This window comes from Brachyhypopomus gauderio, chromosome 4, assembly GCF_052324685.1.
Source record: "Brachyhypopomus gauderio isolate BG-103 chromosome 4, BGAUD_0.2, whole genome shotgun sequence".
In the NCBI taxonomy this organism is placed as follows: Eukaryota; Metazoa; Chordata; class Actinopteri; order Gymnotiformes; family Hypopomidae; genus Brachyhypopomus; species Brachyhypopomus gauderio.
Genome location: NC_135214.1, coordinates 17258907 through 17281457, shown reverse-complemented (window position 1 = coordinate 17281457; position 22551 = coordinate 17258907). Strand labels below are relative to the sequence as shown.

General features: G+C 45.4%; 1 protein-coding gene across 2 annotated transcripts in view; it reads right to left on the bottom strand.

Annotated features, from left to right (window-relative positions):
- kalrna (kalirin RhoGEF kinase a) overlaps positions 1-22551 on the bottom strand; it is a 151555-nt gene that overhangs the window by 86688 nt on the left and 42316 nt on the right. For both annotated transcript variants that reach the window (XM_077002742.1, XM_077002744.1), the window contains exons 2-3: positions 3786-3860; positions 1585-1699 (exon numbers count right to left, since the gene is read on the bottom strand). In XM_077002742.1, the coding sequence (XP_076858857.1) occupies positions 1585-1699; positions 3786-3860 (190 nt within the window). The remainder of the gene's footprint in view (positions 1-1584; positions 1700-3785; positions 3861-22551) is intronic.

The window sequence follows — 22551 nt, the reverse complement described above, 5'->3', positions numbered from 1 at the left end:
TGAAGTGGGGAGTCGCTCACTCGATCCCTCTCTCTCTCTCTCTCTGTCTGTCTCTCTCTGCCTGTCTCTTTGTCTGTCTCAAATTCTCACAAGTGCGTTCTAAGATCTCACAAGCCTTGAAGTTAGATTCACAAGCACAGTCCCAACACTGGTGCTGTTAGAACACACACACACGCACACGTAAGCACACGTTTATACACTCACGCACGCACACACAAAACCACTTTCAATTAATGACATTGCCCTCGTGACATGTGACCAGACCCGACTGCTTAAAGGTGAGAAGTTGAAACCAAACCCCTAGTGCACAGGCACACACATGAGTGCAAACGCACTGATAAAGAGTACTGAAAGCCAACCAAAACAAGAGCGAGACATTTTCCTGCTCAAAAAGTCCTATACACCAGGCCAGCATTCCTTTCAGTTTCTTCATAATGTAAATACACTCCATACTGACCTTGATTGTAATCTTGGATAGGCTGTTGCATACTACATCAGTAAGACATATGATCTGATATGCAGATGATCTGAAGCAGTCCTCTATGTGGAAGGATAGCAATGTCCCACAGTTCTGTTGCAAATGGGTGGTGAAGCTGGTTGTGGGGATGTCAGTAATGCCATGGGGGGTGGGGGGGGGGGGGGGTATGTGGGGGCTCTCAAGACAGACAGGCCTTCATAAGGGCTTTCTCTGATCAGTTACCAGAATGGCCATTTCAATATGGCCATTTTATTTACTTATTTATTTACATATTTGATGGTTAAATAAATACACAAGTGTATGTGCCCATCTATACACACAGAAACATACACACACTTTTTCTAGTCCGTGTGGCGGAAGCGGCCAGGAGCAGCTGTAATATGAACGCAACAAAAAGTAGACCGACACAAGGACACCGCGACACATGCAACAGTTTCCTTAGCTACCGGATCAAGGACAACCTCCTCAACTAGACGGATGGCACAGAAACATCAGGCGTAGCAGCGCAGCGTGCAGGCAGCCGCTGACAGACATGCTCCGCCCACATCCGCCCACATCCACCCTCGTCCGCTGTCCCACACGCTACACTTTTAAACATCCTGAAACAGAACTGCCAAAGTCCTAATGCTGTTGTGCCACCGGACCATTGCCAAATCATGACAAAGTGTAGAGCTGCAAGCCGGGCTTGGGCCAGGACGGCGTTTTAGAGGACGTCCACTGTTTTAGTCATCCAGGGTTACGTTATCTGTCCAGGGCCTAATTTAGCAAACGGCAAAGCTATTTTTCTGGAGCCAAATGAGCTTGGGAAAAAGAGAGACTGCTCATGGTCACGTCACATCTGTGTGGCCACTGGCCCAATGCTGGACATATTGTCATGTGTTTAAGGCTTACAAAGCCACAAATGAAGTGGGGGGGGGGGCATGGAAAATCTGTGTTGAAACTAATGTGCTCCACTGGGTGGTTACTTATCCATTCAGTGACTGTGTAAAGAAAGATACGATGTAAACCAGTCTCTTTTGGGCACTCACATGACAGTGGTGTAGAGGATGTCGCTTGTGTGTGTGGTATGTGTGGATGAATGGTGTGGATGACCCAGGCAGGCTCACCTGGGTACGGTGGACAGGTACGTGACCAGCCTCCTCAGATCTTCCTGCTTTATCCTGTCGTGGTTGCTCCGAGCAGGGAACGTCAGGATGGGACCTCCTCTCTTATCACGGCCTCCTGGAAACAGGAAGTCAAGCCCACCGTCCATGAGTCCTGGAGCTTGCCAGTGTACTGCTGACTCAGAAGCAACATGCAGCTTTGTGCCTTGATTCTCCAATTGACGTCCGATAGAGAAATCAGACAATTGAGAATATGAGAGAATTAGTAAGATGACTCTAGTCCATCAGCAGTATTTCTGAGATTGGACCCAAGGCCACTGACTACATGTTAGAAAATTGCGCACGAGTGCTGATGGCACAGGTGTGAAATAAAACGATTTAGAAACATGGAAAGTCTTAGATATGATGAAACATGTTACAATAATCAGGAAATAAAGTACCGTAAGTAAACAGTTGGCGTGATAATACATTGGGAATCCTGAGGAAAGAGGCAACATTGAGAGAGAGAGAGAGAGAGATAGAGAGAGAGAGAGAAATAGGGAGAGAGAGGGAGAGAGAGAGAGCTAGGGAGAGAGAGAGAGAGAGAGAGAGAGAGAGAGAGAGAGAGAGAGGAGGCTCATCTTCTGGGAGTGACTGCGCTGACAGACTCAGCCTGACATGTTTAGGGAGTGTCTGAACTGCTATTGTGTATGTGTTGATTTACAGTGCGTGCACACACACACACGTGCACACGCACGCACACACACACACACACACATACACACACACATGCACACGCACGTACGCACACATGCACGCAAGCATGCACACACACACACACACACACACACACACACACACTCCCTCAACTGCTCCATCAGAATACCAAACAGCTCTGCTGACCACGCCTACACCACCACTCATTTCCCTTAAGGTCTTAAGAAGGTCTACTTATAAGTACTCTTCTGTATGTGCAGGGAGTTAGTATGAGTGAGTATAGTTAGTATGGATTAGTTTGAGTTAGTATGAGTTAGTTTGATTAATTATGAGTTAGTTTGAATAATTATGAGTTAGTATGAGTTAGTGTGAGTTAGTATGAGTTAGTATGAGTTAGTTTGAGTTAGTATGAGTTAGTATGAGTTAGTGTGAGTTAGTATGAGTTAGTTTGAGTTAGTTTGAGTTAGTATGAGTTAGTGTGAGTTAGTGTGAGTTAGTATGAGTTAGTTTGAGTTAGTATGAGTTAGTATAAGTTAGTGTGAGTTCCTGATGACCTCCATCGTCCACTCCTCTAAATGCTTGAGGAAACCAGCAGAAAGGCAAAGTTGTTTGAATGTGGTGGTTCATTTGATGATAGCAGACTGACCTAGTCCTAGCTAGATACAAAATAACTGTATACACACACACACACACACACACACACACACACACACACACACACACACACACACACACACACACACACACACACACACACACACACACACACACATACAGGAATCTAATATTCTGTCATTATTGAATCTATGAATCTATGGGAAGTAGCACGTGATGAGTGATGGGGGTGGAACTGTGGGCCAGTGTCTTCCTATGACACGTTTCTGTATGATGCTCTTCTGATTTGCACCTCCCTGTGCGAATCAGTGTGAACCTCCATAGCAAAAATGCAATCTGAACCCTCCACAACCCTTCTGTGTCTAAGTTTCAGTTTCTAGTTGTTCTTTGTGTTCGTTATGTCTCTAAGTGTAGGATATGTTTCATGTTAGGACTCCCTCTCAGATTTGACTAATGCCAAAGTCTCAAACTGAACACCTATAGCAAAGACTTAACATAAACTAGCTATAGCAAAGACTCAACCTGAACCCCCATAGCAAAGACTCAACCTGAACCCCCCCTATAGAAAAGACTCAACTCATACACCCACAGAAAAGCCTCAATATGAACCTCCATAGCAAAACTCAGCCTAAATATCATAGCAAAAATTCAACCCGAACACCCAAATCAAACACTTGATCTGGCTTTAACCATTAATCCAAGAATGACATTTTATTCAGCTTTTACCATTTTATTAGTCTGCTTACAGCTTTTCTTACTGCTGTTTGGCCCTAATTGGCCCTTATCCATCAAATGTAATTGGACGGATCTTCACGGGCACTCCCACACACACACACACACACACACTGGGCAAAAGGAGGCACCCCCTGTTTGTGAGGTACGGACACACTCACCTGACACAAAGGCCACCTTCTCTCTTAGCACGGGCAGAACATCGCTCACCTTTATTCCTTCACTCCGGAAAGAGCCTAGGGACAAGAGGGAGGGTGAGACAAGGGAGAGATTACTCAATCTGCTTTCCTGTTTAATCTCATTATCTGATTACTGCATTCCACCACAACTGTTCATGCAAAAGAAATGGCAAAAAGAAGTAAAATGTCAACTTTGTAAATATTTGTGTAGTGAACTTTAAGTGTCAAGGACCTCTGGCCAAAAACAAGGATGACGTTTTATCTTTAGAGTTATCAGTTCAAACAAATGAGCAAAACTAATGAGAGAACAGAAGAATGAATTCAGATAAGAACAGACAGCAAAAGCTGTTGTGATGGACACCGGGCTACAGAAGAACACACACACACACACACACACACACACACACACACACACACACACACACACACACACACACACACACACACACACACACACACACAGTGCACAGTCATGACTCTTTTCTGCTTGTTGGCAGCTCAGGAGGGTATGAGTAAGTGGAACATGTGACAGGAGGCTCTGTGGGCCCCTGGTACTCAGCTGTGCTGCAGTCTGCTTGGGACCCAAGCCGCATACACACTTACATACGCACCATCCTTAACATGGTACCACTTAACATACACGTGTTCAAACCAGCCAGCACATACCCCACCAACTCACATACACACACACACACACACACGCGCACACACACACACACACACACACACACAAACACACACACACACACACACACACACACACACACACACACACACACACACACACACACACACACACACACACACACACGAACACACACACACACACACACACACACACACACACACACACGCACACACACACACACACACACACACACACACGCGCACACACACACACACACACACACACACACACACACACACACACACGCGCACACACACACACACACACACACACACACACACACACACACACACACACACTGTGTACTAGTATAAATGAGATGGAGCAGGCAGCAGGAGGATGAACTACTTCCCGTTAGTTTTAAGATGACAAAAGCTGTTTCCTCCCAGCAAAGCACCCTCCGCTCCAGCTGTGGAGGAGTGTGCTGCTAAAACAGCCCTACTGAGTGCAGTAAATCTCTCTCTCTCTCCCGAAACCTTCCTCTTCCTCTCATCTCACCCTCTTCTTTTTACGGCTGTTCTCGTCCTTCCTGGCTGTCTCTACCTCATCACTCTATCTGTCTCCTTATCGCTGAAACTGCAGCCATCCAGCAGTCTCCCAACAACCTTCTCTTTTGGCTGCTATTCCCCCTGTCTCTCTGTCTTCTTCTGTCTGTCTCTCTGTCTGTCTCTCTGTTGCTCTCTCTCTCTGTCTTTTTTTGTCATTTATTCTCTTGCATCTTACTGGTTTGGAGATCAGGCTCTCTGTGTCTCTAAACCTTTAACCCGGACGCTATAAACCACACAAACCTCAGAGAGGGAGAGAGAAAGAGAGAGAGAAGGAGACAGATCGAGCGTGAGACATAGAAATTAATGTGGAAAAGCCAGAGACAAGCGAAAGGAGATGAAAAGACATGTCATGCACGATCCGCAGGATGAAGCCATCCAAACCCCCATCGTGTCTCCCTGAAGACCTTGAATCTGTCTTCCCTGGGGAGGGTGGAGACGAGGACCTGTCTCCGTGTACAACACTAAACAGCAGCCACAGCCAGGCAGCAGGGTAACGAACGACCACATTACCAAAACGAGACGCTGATCTGCTTTTAGGAAGAGGGATATGACAGAGATGTCGTGCGTAAAAAGGCTCACTTCAGCACCTGTAGTAAAACCTGTGGGGGAGGTGGTAATGACCCTAATATTCCGATGATCACAACACTGCACATGGTCTGTGGCGCCTGTGACGAGCACATAAACACAAACACCAGGAATCGTGTTCAGATTTCAAAAAGGCATAACAAAAGGTAACGAGACTATTCTGAGTGTACAAAAGGGAATAAGACCTGAATGTTGGGGATACAGCTTGTATAGGACAAAAACAGAAAGGAGGGAATAGAGCAACAGGGACAGAAAACAGGCGGACAGAAGGTGTGACGGGAGGGAAGGATAGAGAGCGAGACAAAGGCCCAGATGAAGAGGCCTGTCCGCACTGGGACAGAGGGGGTGTGTTTACTTAACACTCCCAAGGCTCCCCATCACTCTGTCTTGTCAGTCTGTGATCCGGGTTAAAAGCACTTCTTATCCCAAGCAGCATTAGGCCGATGTTACGCCAGCCTGGTGTCTCGAAGACAGAAAGGGCAGGATGTGGACAGGGCAGGTCTCCCAGAACACGCCAGAGAGAGATGACTTTGTGTCCCGCAGTCCAAGGCGATAAATATGTCTGCTCTTTCTCTCAACTTCATGTTTTTACTCTAAACACGATCAAACATCTTTACACGGCGGTGAATGATGAGTATGAATACCAGGAAGAATAAAGTGGAGTATAGTGTAGAGTTTTCACGGTTGGCCCCTCCCAGTTCTGTTTCCATAGTGACTTGGACTTCTGCTTTACTTCCTGGTTTTCATTTCCATGTGCAATTTGTTTTCATTCTGTTAGTTATGTCCTCTCGTTTGATTTTCTCCTCCTGTCATTACTTTCTCATGTTCCTTGTTATACATCATTTTGTAGTCTATTTAAGCCCTGTGTTTGCTCATTGTTTCTTACAGTCTGTCATTTTTGCCATCTGAGTCTGCTCATGTTATTTTAGCTTGGATTTAGACTTTGTCATTTCCCTTGATTAATGTTTATAGCCTGTTTGTTTATTTCCTGTTTGTCATAATTTACTTTCAGTTTATTATGTTTTGTGAAACCTTTTGTGTTGTCTCAATGGATTTTGGATTTGCCCTCCATGAATTTCACTCTTCTTCATAAATCTCACTCTTCTTCATAAATCTCACTCTTGTCCATCAAACTTACTCTTCATGTTACACGAGTGTGCTAAAGCAAAGTCTGAACGCTCTCTATCAAAGTCAGCACATAAGAAGGGAAGATGATGCTCAGAGTAATTAATAAGTTCTTAATTGCTAAAGTGATTAATGTGGTCCATAAGTTCTAGGGCAGGGGTGCCCACAGTTTTCAGCTTGCGAGCTACTTATAAGATGACCCAGTCAGAAAGATCTACCGGGGGTGGCGGCGAACGTAATTTGTTGAGCGGGGGGGGGGGGGGGGGGGGGGGGGGTGGCGAACGTAATATGTTGAGCGGGGGGGGGGGGGGGGGGGGTGTGTGTGGCGAACGTAATTTGTTGAGTGGATTGCAGATTGGCTGCCGTGAATGTCAATCAAAATACAACCGTCAGTGCAGATGTGCGATTCATCTACTACTATTTTATGTGACGCGATCTACGCACATTCCTTCGCGATCGACCGACAGTTCCTTCGCGATCGACCGGTCGATCGCGATCGACGTAATGAGCACCCCTGTTCTAGGGTGTGGGGGGGTAGGGGATTGTGTTGTTTCTGTAAGCCATATGTGTGTTTTAAACTCAACCCTCAATTTGATGAAGGCAACAAAACCCTAAAACAGCTGTGAAAAACACTAAAGTGGTTCATTAATCTAAAATAAAAGTATGTCAGAACATTCTTCCACAAGAGGAAGCACCAAGCACCCATACATGCCCACATGCAGATACGTGGATACTGGAGACGTGCTTGGTGGGTGTCTGATTTCTCAGCTTTTCCTGAAAGACGATTTGTCTGCTTAATTTTGACTTCACTGGAATTTGACTTTAATTGGAAGACATTCATCTATTATCATTCTTGTCTTTCATGGGACATAATGCAAAAGCAATCAACTTCATCAGTGGGGTCTGTTTCAGTGAACTCGATCATTTCAGAAAGCTGAGGAAGTCAGATAATTACTCTTGATATGCACAGGACCCTAATCTACAGAGCACAAGTTAGTTGAGAGAGGAGGACTAGAAAAATGTGAAAGGCAATATCAGTGCATTTAACAGAAATTGATTCAGTTCTCATCACTTACTCTGGGGCACTGATTGCATTATTCTTTATTTAGAGAAGGTTTCCCATGAAGAAGCTATCAGAGATATAAAATAGATTCATTAAAGTGTGTTGGCAGATGGAAAGTAATTAGGCTGAAAGGTTTAAAGTAATTATTTTGATTTGTAGCTTCATCTGACGTGTGTCTGGGGTGTGTCTGGGGTGTGTTTGGGGTGTGTCTGGGGTGTGTTTGGGGTGTGTCTGGGGTACATCTTGTGTGTGGAGGAAGCAGAGATGCGGTGTTGCTTTTTATCAGCAATTAAGTCTGCACATGAACAGCACAGCACAATGCTAGCAGTGATCTGCTGTGTTAAGTATTTAGTCTGCTGTAAGACTAATGGCACTGGCACAATATGAAATGTAAATGAGAAATGATTCCATTAACAAAGACCCACTATGCAAATTATGACTTAATTAGTTGGTTCTAGTTAACGAGGAACCAACAAATGAGAGCAAAGGTTACAGTGATGTAATTCTGGAAAACAGACAGTGCCTTATCTCTGAGGAGCACACACACAGTCAGACACATTCGAGCATGTACATACATGCACACACGCTTCTCTCTCTCTCTCTCTCTCTCTCTCTCTCTCTCTCTCTCTCTCTCTCTCTCTCTCTCTCACACACACACACGCACACACACTCACACACACACACACACACACACACACACACACACACACACACACACACACACACAGAGTTCTAGAAGTACGACCACAAAACTTCCCTGCCAGCTTTCCTCCTGAACCCCAACCCCCTGTTGTCAAGGGGACAGTTACCCATGGCAACGCATCTACAAAAGAAACCAGGTCAAACACCTCCGTCTTGCTTCTTTTACCCATAAAACCAGTTCCACATGAACCTAACACATTTAGCATGGCAACCACACAGAGCTGAAATGACTGAGAATGAAAGCGAGCCGTTGCTCCATCACTCACTCACTCACATTTACATGCAGCGCTGTTTCCCTGATGCAGACAGAAGAGACATACCCTGCTGAGATGGTCTGCTCTTCTGTGTGTGCACAGTGAGAACCCCCCAAACCACATCTCCATCCAGACCTGATTAATCCAGACACGGGGACCCTGGTGTCCATGGCCCACATCCAAGAAAGTGATTGCACGCTGAAGCCTCTCGCCATGGCCCTTTACCCGCGCCTTAAACGGCCCATAAGTCAGTTGGATGACGTGTTTTGTGAGGCTGTCTCAAGCACTAGATCGTGTGTGTGTAAATCTTCAAGGCACTGCGTGTCTGGTGGCAAACGTTCATCCTCTACGTGAGTGTGTCTGCACCAAGGCAGAGGATTTCCCCCCGCCCCCAAAACGTCTTCACCTATACCGCCATGTTTCAGGGTCGAGAGCTTTCAAGACACTTCGCTCGTGTGTGAATTACTCTGCACATCATTAGTAACATCCCACAACTTCATTCAATAACTTGTGACTAGTGGTTAATTTCTTAAACAGTGCAGATTAAAGAGGGACCCCATGTGTATTACATGTGCTGCTGTTGTAATCAGAGGCAGACCTAGTCACACCGCGTTACCTGCAGACTCTCACTGGGAGCCTCTCAGCGGTCTGATGCCACATCAGGCACTCATCGTAAGGTCCTGCCAATCTAGTGCCTGTGGGCATCTGGGCATATGCATCAGTGCTTGTGATGTGTCAGTGTTTCTGTGCAATGGAGCATGTAGCCCCCCCCCCCCAAGCACTGAAAAGCACTCAGCCAGTCCTTGGCCATTTAGACCATTTAGATCTTGAAAGGGGATTGGGATGAAATTCATGTCTATAGTGATGATAGGATTTTTACATTTTTGCTCGATATCCAGCCTATCACGCAGTGACGCTTAGAGATCCAGCCTATCATGGAACGGAAACAAACATCACAACAGCCAGTCAGCGCAAAGCTAAAGAAAGCTGGAGACCAAGAAGACAATTTGAGTGATTTAACCAAACTGAGTGATTTAAAACCAGTACATAATCAATATTACTTCATTTTATATCGCAGTTGTACTCATATGCAAATGCAAGGTCATAGTGATTTATAGGCATGACAGAACTATATTTGGGATGTCCCCCAGGCTCCACTGTACACTGAATGGTTAGCACCATATAACACACACACACACACACACACACACACACACACACACACACACACACACACACACACACACACACACACACACACACACACAGGCGGAGACAAAGAGGTGGAGAGGCAGCTTGCAGTAATCAAATGCACCACCATCCGGGTCTGTTTTTGAAACAACCATTTAAAAGAAACAATAATTTTCAATAATCTTTCACATATTACATGTCTTTTCCCCTCAAATCTCCTGTATTCTCCCCATCTCTCTCTCTCTCTCTCTCTCTCTCTCTCTCTCTCTCTCTCTCTCTCTCTCTCTCTTTCTCCTCTTTTATTCTGCTCCCTTGTTCCCTTAACCATTGGGTACATAAGATGTCAGTAAGCTACTGGATGCTAATATTATTCCCCTCATAACACTGCGAAGTAAAGACCCAAGGAGACGAGGAGGGAGTCAGGGAGAGAAGAAGGACCAACGCAAGATGGAGGAATCAATTTTCCACCAAGGTTGCTCACATATCCTCTGTGTATAACCTCATCTACCATAATCATAACATTAATGGAGTCAGAGAGGGGCGCACAAGTGACAGAGAATGTAAACTCACAATGACCTCCAAAGCTGAGAAAAAATGTAGACAAAAAAAAGTTAATATAACATCAGATCTATGGAAACGGTTTGGAAATCTGAAAAAAGATTAAACAGATTAAGTGAGCCTCCTGGCAAAGCTGTACCTGTGTTTATTAGTGTCACCTGCTGCCCCTTCAGACAGTACCTTCAGCACCGCTGCCAATATGGGGTTCTGCTGTAGGGCAGCTTTAAAGTCAGACACTGGACATGCAAGTCCTTCCGACAGAAAACCTATAATAGACTTATAAATGATATAAGAGCTAGGGCAGATGTAGCATAATGACATTTACATTGTTTATTATTGTTATTGACATTTACAAGGTGTTTACATTTTGCTCTTTTTACACAGATCTTTTAAAAATATTTAGATGTAAAAGCAGTACACAACTACATTGCTTAATTTAATATTGCAGTTGTACTTATATGTGCCACATGCTTTGTCATCCACTTGGTATCACATTTAGAAACATCTGAGCTGTTTGCTGCCATTTTTAGCTTTATATGCATTAATTTCACAATTTGCAAGGCAAACTAACTTTGTAAAAGCCCAACTGACCGCTCCGCCATGCTATTTAACCAGGCCGCATGCATATTATTCAGGTGTTAATCTTAATGTCTATAACTGAGTACTACTTTGAATTATTCAGTAATTACACTCAAACTGATCTGAGAGGTATTCAATTAGAAGAGTGAGGGATGGCAGTGGAGAACAGCTCATTAATAACAGCTCAATAATAGCAAAATAGGTGCTATTTGGATTCTGTGTTGTAAATGTATGTAGTGGTCTGGCCATGACAAGCAGAGGTAGCTGGGGGGGAGGGGGGGGCTTGGAGGTGGATGTGTGGATGGGCATGAGGAGGGAGGTTGGGGGGCAGATTTGGGGGGCTTGGAGGCGGAGGGGTGTGAGGAGGGAGTTTGGGGGGCAGGGTTGTGGGCAGGGTTGGGGGGAGGGTTGGGGGGAGGGGTTGGCGGTTGGGTCTTTCTCTTGATAGCAGAACGGGGAAGCAGCAGCTGTGTGAATATCTCTGAGCTGATATGCAAATATATGCAAATGCGAGGTCATAATAAATTATAGACACGCTGCACGCAGTAGAACTATATCAGGGGTATCTCTGTCCATCAGGCTCCAGTGTTTAATGAGGAGCAGTTAGTACCATATAACACAAGCACACACAGGCGGAGGAGACAAAAAGGTGGAGAACTAGACTGCAATAATAAACTACACCACCATCAGGGCCTGTTTTTGTAACAACTATTTTTAATAACCACCCAGATACTTTCAGGTTCTTTCAGTTACAACATCTCATTTCGTTGCCTTGTACTTGTGACAATGTGCAATGATAATAACCTTTCATAACCTTTTCATTTCTTTTCATTGTGCTGAGTTCTCTCTCTCTCCCTCTCTCTACCGTTCCCTCTCTTTCTCCCTCTCTCTGTCCCTCTCTCGCTCTACTCTTTCTCACCCTCTTTCTCTCTTTCTTCCTTTACCACTGAGTACATATGATGTCAATGATCTACTGGATATTAATGTTATTCTCTTCATAACTGCAAAGTGAGAAGGAAAGAATCAAGGAGACGAGGGGGAGTCGGGGAGAGAAGAAGGAGAAATGGAGAAATCTATTTTCCACCAAAGTTGAACATAAACCTCCATCCACCACAAGCTACATACTCTTCACAGAGCAAACATCTGAACACTCCAGGGTAAGCAAAGTTATAAATATGTGGCAAGATTCAGGCAGAATGGTATCATGAAGTTTCCACTTTTTGTCCAATCTTTTCATGGTAGCTCATCTCTATAGACTTGTTCTCTATACAGAGTGGGTATATCCCGTTCTGATCTGAAATACCAGTATTGGAACCTATCCAAGGACATTTTAATGGATCTGTCAGATCTGTTAATGGATATAATCGAGCTGGCTGTTCCTTTTTAGTACTATTTCCATCACTGTTTCATTTACACAAATTGCATTAATGTGATATCCACAACTTGCTGTATTGAAGTACATTATTAGGAACTCACACTCTGTATTAATGTGTGCAATATTAAAGTGTGACGTGTTAACGTGCATGGTTAGTGTGTGCAGTATTAGGGTGTGTAAAATGAATGTGTGAAATGTTTATGTCTGCAGTATTGCTGTCAGGTCTAGCTCCCCCCCCCACCTGTCATTCTGTTATTCTCCTGTTATGTGCTCTTGTTTTCGTGGTTCATGTTTTCATGTTTTGGTATTCTCATGTGTTCTCTGTAGCAACGCCTGTGTCATTTGTAACTCCGCCTCTCACGTTCCCAGACGTGTCTTCTTTAGTTGTCCGTTTCACGGTGTACTTATGCCCTGTGTTTTGTCTTCCTGATTGATGGTATTTGTGCGTAGCCCCTGAGGTCTGTACCTTTGTGTTTCTGGTGCCCGGTTGGTGTCTTGGCTGTTGTTGTTTTGTTTATGTCTTGCTTTGTACTGTTCATTCCTCGTTTATATATTTTTCGAGGTGCTTGATAAAGTTCTGTTCTTTACCTATTGGATATTGTTCCATGTCTGACTGCCCTCCTGATATGACCCTGGACAAAACTAAATAAATCTCACTCTACTCAGCACTTGAGTCGTTCATTACAGTTAATGTGTGCAGTATTACTGTGCACAATGTAATGTGGACAGTATTCATGTTTGCACTATTAATTTGTGATGTGCTATCGTGTGCAGTATGATGGCTGGTATCTGGGTCCCCAGCTTGGGCTGCAGAGTGTGTATGAGGGTGCATGTAGTTGCATGAGGGCACATGAGGGCGTATGAGGGTGCATGATGACGCATGAGGGCAAATGAGTGCAAATGAGGGCGCATGAGGGGGCATGAGGGCATATGAGTGCACATGAGGGCATATGAGTGCACATGAGGGCGTATGAGGGCACATGAGGGCGCATGAGTGCACATGAGGGCGTATGAGGGCACATGAGGGCGTATGAGGGCACATGAGGGCGCATGAGGGCGTATGAGGGCATATGAGGGCGCATGAGGGCATATGAGGGCATATGAGGGCGCATGAGGGCATATGAGGGCGTATGAGTGCGTATGAGGGCACATGAGGGCATATGAGGGCAAATGAGGGCGCATGAAGGCATATGAGGGCGTATGAGGGCACATGAGGGCGTATGAGGGCACATGAGGGCACATATACATGATGACCTTTCTTCCACAATTCTAATACATGTTAAGTAAATGATTTCTGTCAGTCCTTGTATGCCTGAAAGAACAAATACTGTCAACTCTATTTTTCTATGGATATTAAAATTTATCTCAAAGATGGATTGAGAGCTTTAATGTAGTTTCATGATAGACCTTAGTGCAGGGATGCACAACTTGAAGGAGGAGCCGGGCCAAAATTTAATGTAAAGCTGCTTGAAGGGCGCGAGTTTAAATTGTTGAGCGGGGGGTGGGGGTGGGGGTGGGGGTGGGGTGGCGTTAGTGTAAAATGGAGACAAATTATGTCGCGATCGATACTTACTCCCGCGGTAGCCCAAAAAAACACTACACTGTTGATTCGTTGTTCAAATTCAGGCACGAAGCCAGAAGGCGGGCCAAATTATTTATCAACCGGCGGGCCGCAACGGAGTATGTTGTGCACCCCTGCCTTAGTGTAACACTGGGGTGTTGGAGACTAACAGTACACAAATATGAAACAAAGACAAATCCAACACTAACCAAGAACACGTGATCACAATAACAGAAAACACTAACACACTGAACAGTGGAGACATAAAGGCTAGCAAGACATAGGCATTAAACAGCAAGAACACATACAGCATACAAAACCATAGAACTTACAACCACACACACTATCAAACAGAGACAAACCAAAAGATATAACAGATGAGAACCAAGACACGAACTAGAAATACATCAATGTAGAGCATGACAACATCTACAGAGACAGGAGCAAAGCACCAGAAGAATAAAGAGAACAAACCATCTAGCAAACATACATACAGACAATGACCAATCAAACAAACGCCAAAACAGAACTAAAATTCACAGACAGAACAAGAATGACACGAGACACACCTGAAGACCATGATGAGGGGGCGGAGACACACCTGAAGACCATGACGAGGGGGGCGGAGTACAAGGGAGGGATGGGAAACCAGACACAATAAGGGATTTCAAAATAAAAGCACACAAAGGGGAAACCAAGAAACAAACCAAACCAAAACCAGAGGGGCTGCCGAGGGAACCGTGACACTTAGAAGAACCTTCTCCTAAGGCTGTCGGCACTTGACACTAAGTACTACTCACATATAAGACGGATTATGGGTCCAAAACTCGACATCCTATGCAATTCTCTTTTTTTGAGAAACCGTTTTTGAACAATGTACTGGACCACTACACAGTACTAATCGTGGCACTTCCACTGACTACATCTCCAATCCTCCACCTGTGGCAGCCTGTCCATCCCTCAACCATGAGCCACTAATCACAGCTATCACCTTCGATCTGCACCCCTGATTACTGATTATCCTCACCTCGCACTTAGCTGTATAGTTTTTTTCTGTTTTGGTGTTCTCATTGTGAAGTACCATAATGACTAGGGATGCACCGAAATGAAAATTCTTAGCCGAAACCGAAAACCGAAAATGAGGAAACCAAGGCCGAAAGCCGAAAACCGAAACACCGAAATACATTATGCCAATTATTAGTAACATTGGATTTATGGCTAACCTCACTATTCAAAGAATAAATCAACTACAAAATTTGATTTGAAAATATGTATTTAGCACTGACATTACAGTAATGCATATTATAAAATAAAATTAGTGGTGGGCCGTTAACGGCGATAACGCTGACAATGGCCGACCATTAATTAAATTTAACTCGCTTCCAGACCGTTTTTATCTGAGAGGATAAATATATGTATTTTATACGAGTTAAATTTAATTATAACTGACTGGCCTGAAAGATAAATATAAATTCTCTCATAAAAACGTGACGTGAGTTGCAACAACATTAAACAGCTCAGGTAAACACGCTTTTGAGAAATGTCGTCTGCTCGGCAAAACATAACGGGGCTCAATGTGCTCTATTAGCCTACGAAATCCCTACGACAGAGAACGGCTGATCGTCTAAGGCAACGAGTTCCATAATTTTTGGTGTAATGTCCATTTCCTTGGCACCATCACTGGAAAACTTTTTTGCTAGCTTTATCCAAATAAACACGTGCAGGCGATTTTTGCTTGCGTCATCACAGCACATTATTTCGGCCGTGTTGTTTCGGTGATGAAAGTATTTCGGCCGAAAACCGAAAATGCAAATTTAAGCCATTTCGGCCGAAAATTTTCGGTGGCCGAATTTTCGGTGCATCCCTAATAATGACCTGTGTGCATACAAAGTGGTTTGTCCCTGCCTGTGTACCAGTTTGCCCCCTAGTTTTTGGCTTTGTCTTTGCCGTCTGGTTTGGTTCCTTATCTGGACCTCTGCTCTTGGTTTATGGACTTAGTCATGCTACAGTTTCCGAGATACACTGATATTTTTGCATTGCGACATTTTATAGATTCACATTTGAAGAGCTCCAACTAATTATTTCTTCCTGCTCCTGATTTCTCGTTCGTGTGGACTACAGCACGCCTGTGCTTGTTAGGATGGTTCAGTTAAACCTAGAAATTCTGGTTAATTTCTGCTGTATATTATAAACCTACAAACTTTCATTCTTATTTGTAAAACAAATCTTTACATTCCCAGGGCTGCACAAACTCAATCCCTTAAATCTACCAAGGCTTAAATGCCTTGGAAGTGAGAATGAAGACCAGAAAATCTTGGAAATGTGTGAATATTTTCAGAACTATTGATTTCCTAAGCAAGTTGCAGATGAAACCGTTGCTTGTGTGTTAGAGCACGGCTGCAACACCACGTCTCTTTTTAAACATTCTTCACTAATCTCATACAGAAGAGACTAAAACATCAAAGACATGCTTATCAAGACTGAGATAAAAGATCAGTGGAATAAAAACCGTGGTGGTGTAGCCTGTGATCGCTCTTGATGTACTACGTGTAAATTTGCTACAAAATAAGCAATATAATAACTAGCATGAAGGTTTCAGTTATCAGCTGTTTCTCCCCATGCTGTATAGCTGGACCTCTCTAATGCATCTTCTGCAGGACATGAAGGACCTTTGGGAAACTAAGAGGAGTCAATTGTTTCTTTGCAAATGTACCATATTTTGTCAATTGTGATTTTTACACCCCAATCGAAATTTGTCCTCCACTTTTAACCCATCTGTGCAGTCAGAACACACACACACACACACACACACACACACACTAGTGATTACTAGGGGGCTGTGGATCACACGTGCCCAGAGCGGTGGGCAGCCCTAGCCCGGCGCCCGGGGAGCAGTTGGGGTTAGTTGCCTTGCTCAAGGGCACCTCAGTCATGGCCTGTCTGGGAATCGAACCCACAACCCTCTGGTCACAAGACCAGTTCCCTAACCGCCAGGCCATGACTGCCCCAACTAACTATTTGAGGTCAGAGGTTGATACACCCCTGATGGCGGTGGAAAATGACCGAGCTACGATCTTGTGGGACTTCAAGAAACATTTCAGCTTAATACAAGTATACAGTGTATCCCTCAAGAACCATGATGCAACATCACAGGTGAAAACCCGATGCTAATGGCTAACCCACTGGATGGGTTACGGGTAACCCACTGGATGGGTTATGGGAAACTCACTGGATGGCTAATGGCTAACCCACTGGATGGGTAAAGGCTAACCCACTGGATGGGTTATGGGTGACCCACTGGATGGCTAATGGCTAACCCACTGGATGGGTAATGACTAACCCACTGGATGGCTAATGGCTAACCCACTGGATGGCTAATGGCTAACCCACTGGATGGGTAATGACTAACCCACTGGATGGGTAATGACTAACCCACTGGATGGGTAATGACTAACCCACTGGATGGGTAATGGCTAACCCACTGGACATGTGGACATATAAACAGCAGAAGAGGGCCATAGTGATAGAACTAGCAACATCAGGAAACAGCAGTTTTTGTCTTTGCTGCTTGTTGTTTAAATCAGAATAATTCTCTATTGCCCAACATGTGCACACACAAGGTCTTACAGTGGCACACTGTAGGTAACGGAAACCTTTCACTTATGCAGTGATGTAGACATGATACCTGATGTCATCCGTATACAATCACATACACAGTCACAGATGCATACATACACACTCACGTGCAACAAATGTGTATTCCTGTAACCACACACACACACACACACACACACACACACACACACACACTCACACTCACACACACACACACACACACACACACACACACGCATGCACATACACACATGCACGCACGCACACGCACACACATACATATGGGTGAAATAATTCAAAAGAATAAAATACAAGTATGGTCATGAGCTTTGGGTAGTGACCGAAAGAATGAGATCACAAATACAAGTGGCTGAAATGAGTTTCCTCTGCAGGGTGTTGGGTCTGTCTCTCGTAGAGGAGTTCGTCATCGGGAAGAGACTCAGATAGAGTCTTCAGTTTCTTCAGCTGGGCTTGCTTAGTGACGGACGTGATGTTGATGTTGAGTATCTATGACAATACAAGCGTTGGACTGGACTCGTTTTCAGCAGTTATTCACTACTGAAGTACTGAAGACTGGGATCAGGGGCAAAGAAATAAAACAGCCCACAGCAAACACTGAGCACATTGAGAAGAGGAATCAGGAAAGCAACAAGTTGTCAGCAATTTCTTCTGCTCTCTACATGAATGAAATATGAGCCTGAACACACAGGGGGGGGTGCTCCTCCCGTCCTCAGCCTCCTGAAGGGTGGGAGCACGTGTCTGCACCTGCCAGCTCCATAGCGGCTTTATTTCCCTTCAGAGAGACATGAATCAGGGCTGATGAAGTGCGCTCTATTCTGAAGAGGCCGCAGAAGCCGCCGCCAGTACCTGGCCCGGCTCCTGGCCTGGCCCGGCCCAGTTCTTTTCCCAACAGGCGATGCCTCAACGGAAAAGCGCTCCGAAGGCTCCAGGTGCAGCGTCAACCACTCCACAGCCAAAGCCGCTCACGGGAGCCTCCTCGATTATGAATGAAGACGTTCTCCAGCGGAGATGGAGCTTCCGCTACCTACTGGGCTCCCGCATTGTTTTCCAGTCTGAAAGTCTTCAGCCAGCTTCGGAAATTCTTCAGCTAGAGGTCTGATGGTCTTCAGAGGTTGATCGGAGGCCATTTTTGTGTTGGAAGGGAGGTTTGGACCATGAGGTGAGCATTCGGAAGCACCAAGCGGAAAATAAACCAAAACAACATTGGGGAGGAATTGTGTAGTGGTCTGATCTATTTAAATGTGTTTAGAGTACATAATCAAAGTTTATTGGGTATTAATTAGTAACCAAATGGGCCTGCATTACCAGAGACATCGGTAGTTTGTGTGACAGGAAACCCCTTTCAGACAAAGACACTTTCAGACAGCATCTCATCATGCAAATACAAGCGGAGACCCATTAAGATGCAGCTGAAATTCTGTCAGAGACCTGCTGGCCAGCAGTGGGGGCCTGCACTGCTGTTATCTGCTCTGACAGTGCTGGGGTGCACTCTCTGTCTCTCTGTGACTGTGTCTGTCTGTCTCTGTCTCTCTCCCTGAACTCACTGGAATGACTGTATGAGCAGGATACTGCTGATGTCAACTCCAGGAAAGTAGCAAAAGCACAAAATCCCTCATGGCATTGTGCTAACGAGAGACGACATTACTGCCAAGCAAGGAGCAATCATACGAGAAGGAGACGCACACATGAACATGCAGACATACGCGCACACACACACACACACACACACACACACACACACACACACACACACACACACACACACACACACACACACACACACACACACACACACACACACACACAGACATACACACGAGGGCAGAGCAGAGAGTGGCCAAAAGTATGACAAAAGAAATATGTGTAACCTGTAGCCTCCGTAAACCCCAGTCTTTGTCTTGGTACTGAGAGAGCGGGGCAGTGTCTGCCTCTCGTGTCTCTGTGAACACCACACCCATGAAAGTGAGCACAGCCACAGAAAGGAAAAAAGCCATTAACTCTGTAGTGCTTTGTGGTAATTTGATTTCTCAGAGGTTCGCATTTGTATCATGGAAAGCGCAGCAGTCATTATAACTACTATCTAAGCATCTGCTAGTGTTTGTGTGAATGTTTAAGTGTGTGTGATGGGACTCCTGAGACCAGGTTCAGTTCTGTAGCTCTAGAGAGTTCTCCAGGATCACAGCACAGGTCGATGCCCCCTGTTTAACTTGCGGACCAATGGACGAACACATTACGGTTCCTGGGCTTCCAAACGCACGCAGCTGACTCCACCACACGAACCACACCAGATTACCAACGAAGGCCCGGTCAGTTAGGAAGAGGGAGGCTGGCCGTGCCCTGCCAGGCCCTGCCCTGCCCCACCCCGCCCCGCGGTTTGATGGAGGAGCCATGGGGGCCCGGCAGCCTTTGAGGCAGAGAGCATGCTCAGAGAGGAGATGAGCTTTGAGGGAGAGATGGGCTTGTGGTTGCCGTGGAAAAGAGCTTATTAATGAAGCATGCGCAGGTCTGAACTTCAAAGCCAAGAAAAATCAGTCTGTTAGCTGTTTTATCATGAGCAAATGGGGAGAATGAAAGTGAGAGAGAGAGAGAGAGAGAGACAGAGAGAGAGAGAGAGAGAGAGAGAGAGAGAGAGAGAGAGAGAGAGAGAGGAGGCCATGTGCTTTTCATGAATCATCGGCGGATGCTCCCAGTCTGTCTTCATCAGGACGTTTCCACATGTATCATTTGTTCTGGATCTTCACCACTTCCCCTCGCACTGTGGCCATATTTCCTTACCAGATGAAAACTGTTCACAATCTAATTTGTCAGCCACTCAGGATGTATTACTATCGCAGTCATTTAAAGGGATTCAGGAATCATTGAGTTCAGATTTGTATTTTTTTTTCCCATCAGCCTTTCAAAATAAAATGCAACAGAGAGCAAGATATCTTGCATTTAAAAAAATTGCAGAAATCCATGGAAGTAAGAAACACGCTTGTTTCTGCGTAACAAATATCATGCAGGTGTTACTCATACAACACATAGTCATCAAGGCGAGCTGTGATAGGCCAGCGGGATGAAACTCTCCCATGCTCCAGTCCCCTCTGGCCACTCAAGAATCTGGTTTCTCCCACTAGAGGAAGAAACCGAGGAACCAAACTCTCCAAAAAATGTACATTTCAGTGCAGCTGGTGTCCCACAGCCTCCATTCAAGCTGAAATTGGCCTAGGCAATATACATCATATGACAAGACACTTCCCAGCAATCTACACATACTGATTCAATTTTAAATCGCACATATTCCAGATTATTCTATTCATTCTCTCATGATTGGAATCCAGAAGGAAATTGTAGAAAATTCCAGGTGGATTTGCATGCATGTCACACCCACCCACCCCCACCCTGTCACACCCACCCACAAATTCCTCCACCCACTCTCCCCCACACTGTCATAGCCATACTCTGGGCAGGCTACTGTGTTGTGTACCGAACGCACTAAATATGGATTTCGCATAGGAGCAGTATGTCAGGAATTCCCTAGAGATCTTGCTAGCATGCTAACAGCGCAGTGCCGGTAGCCGATATGCTAATCCGCCCCGGCTCCGAACGGGTTTTTCCGACCGGCAAGGACATGGATGCCAGGTTTCCTGCGAGAAGCCACTTGTGGTGGCATCTGATCGAGGGGGGTACGCTCTGCACGTTATCTCCGATGTGGCTGGCAGGAACAACGGCGCCCCACTGATTAGCGGGAGCCCATACCGGCCGGCAATACTGGGCAAACAGAGGTTGTTCATATTTCCATAGATGACCCGAAAGAGAGTGAGAGATTTGGCAATATGTAAGACCATAGCACAAAGACCCTCAGACTCTGTGCTTCTCCCCCCCTTCTCTCTCTATTCTCTCTCTCTCTCTCTCTCTCTCTCTCTCTCTCTCTCTCTCTCTCTCTCACCTCTCTTTTTGCCTGTAATGTGTCAGACCTTGTCAGAGAGTGGAATGCCCTGCTGAGACATGAACAAATTCAAGGGGTGAACTCATCCAGAGTTGGCCTTTTAACCACTCCTGAGTGCTTGTGTGTGTGTGTGTGTGTGTGTGTGTGTGTGTGTGTGTGTGTGTGTGTGTGTGTGTGTGTGTGTGCGTGTGGGTGTGTGTGTGTGTGTGTGTGTGCGTGCGTGTGTGTGTGGGTGTGTGTGTGTGTGTGTGTGTGTGTGTGTGTGTGTGTGCGTGTGGGTGTGTGTGTGTGTGTGTGTATGTGTGTGTGTGTGTGTGTGTGTGTGTGTGTGTGTGTGTGTGTGTGTGTGTTTAACACAAGGAACAAACACCCACATACATGCATGACCACACTGTGATAGGCTGACTAAGTCAGACAGGACCTCGGGCAAAAAAGAAGGAATCGTCAAAAACCTGCAAGCAAACATACATGTAAGCAGTCACGAACACAAACAGCAAACCTTAAACTCACAAGCACCATAAGCATTGGTAGCGCAGGAGAGAGGCTGGCAGTGGAGAAAGGGAGAAGGACAGAAAGAGGGGGGGGGGAGATGTCGCCGTGAGCAGAGGCCGGCCATGGCAACATTTGGCCTTCCATTAGCCATGCAGTGCCACACAGCTGTTCCTCCTTAGAAAACAATGGCGGGCCAAAAATATGTCAGTGGGTGTATAAATAAAGCCTGTTACAGACAGCCTGTCTACTGTAAGACCACAGTGTCATCTGAAGAACTAGCAGAGATCTAACCTAAGAGGGGTTATGATTATTAACCTCTGGATGTGTGACCTGACGTGTGCGTGTGTGTACACACCTGTAAGGAAAGAGACAGAAATACCGTAGATCTTCATGACGCTGGTGAGATGTTCAGGTAGGGTGGGCAGCTGCCAAATTCAGCTTGCTGTCAAAGCAAACGCATCCT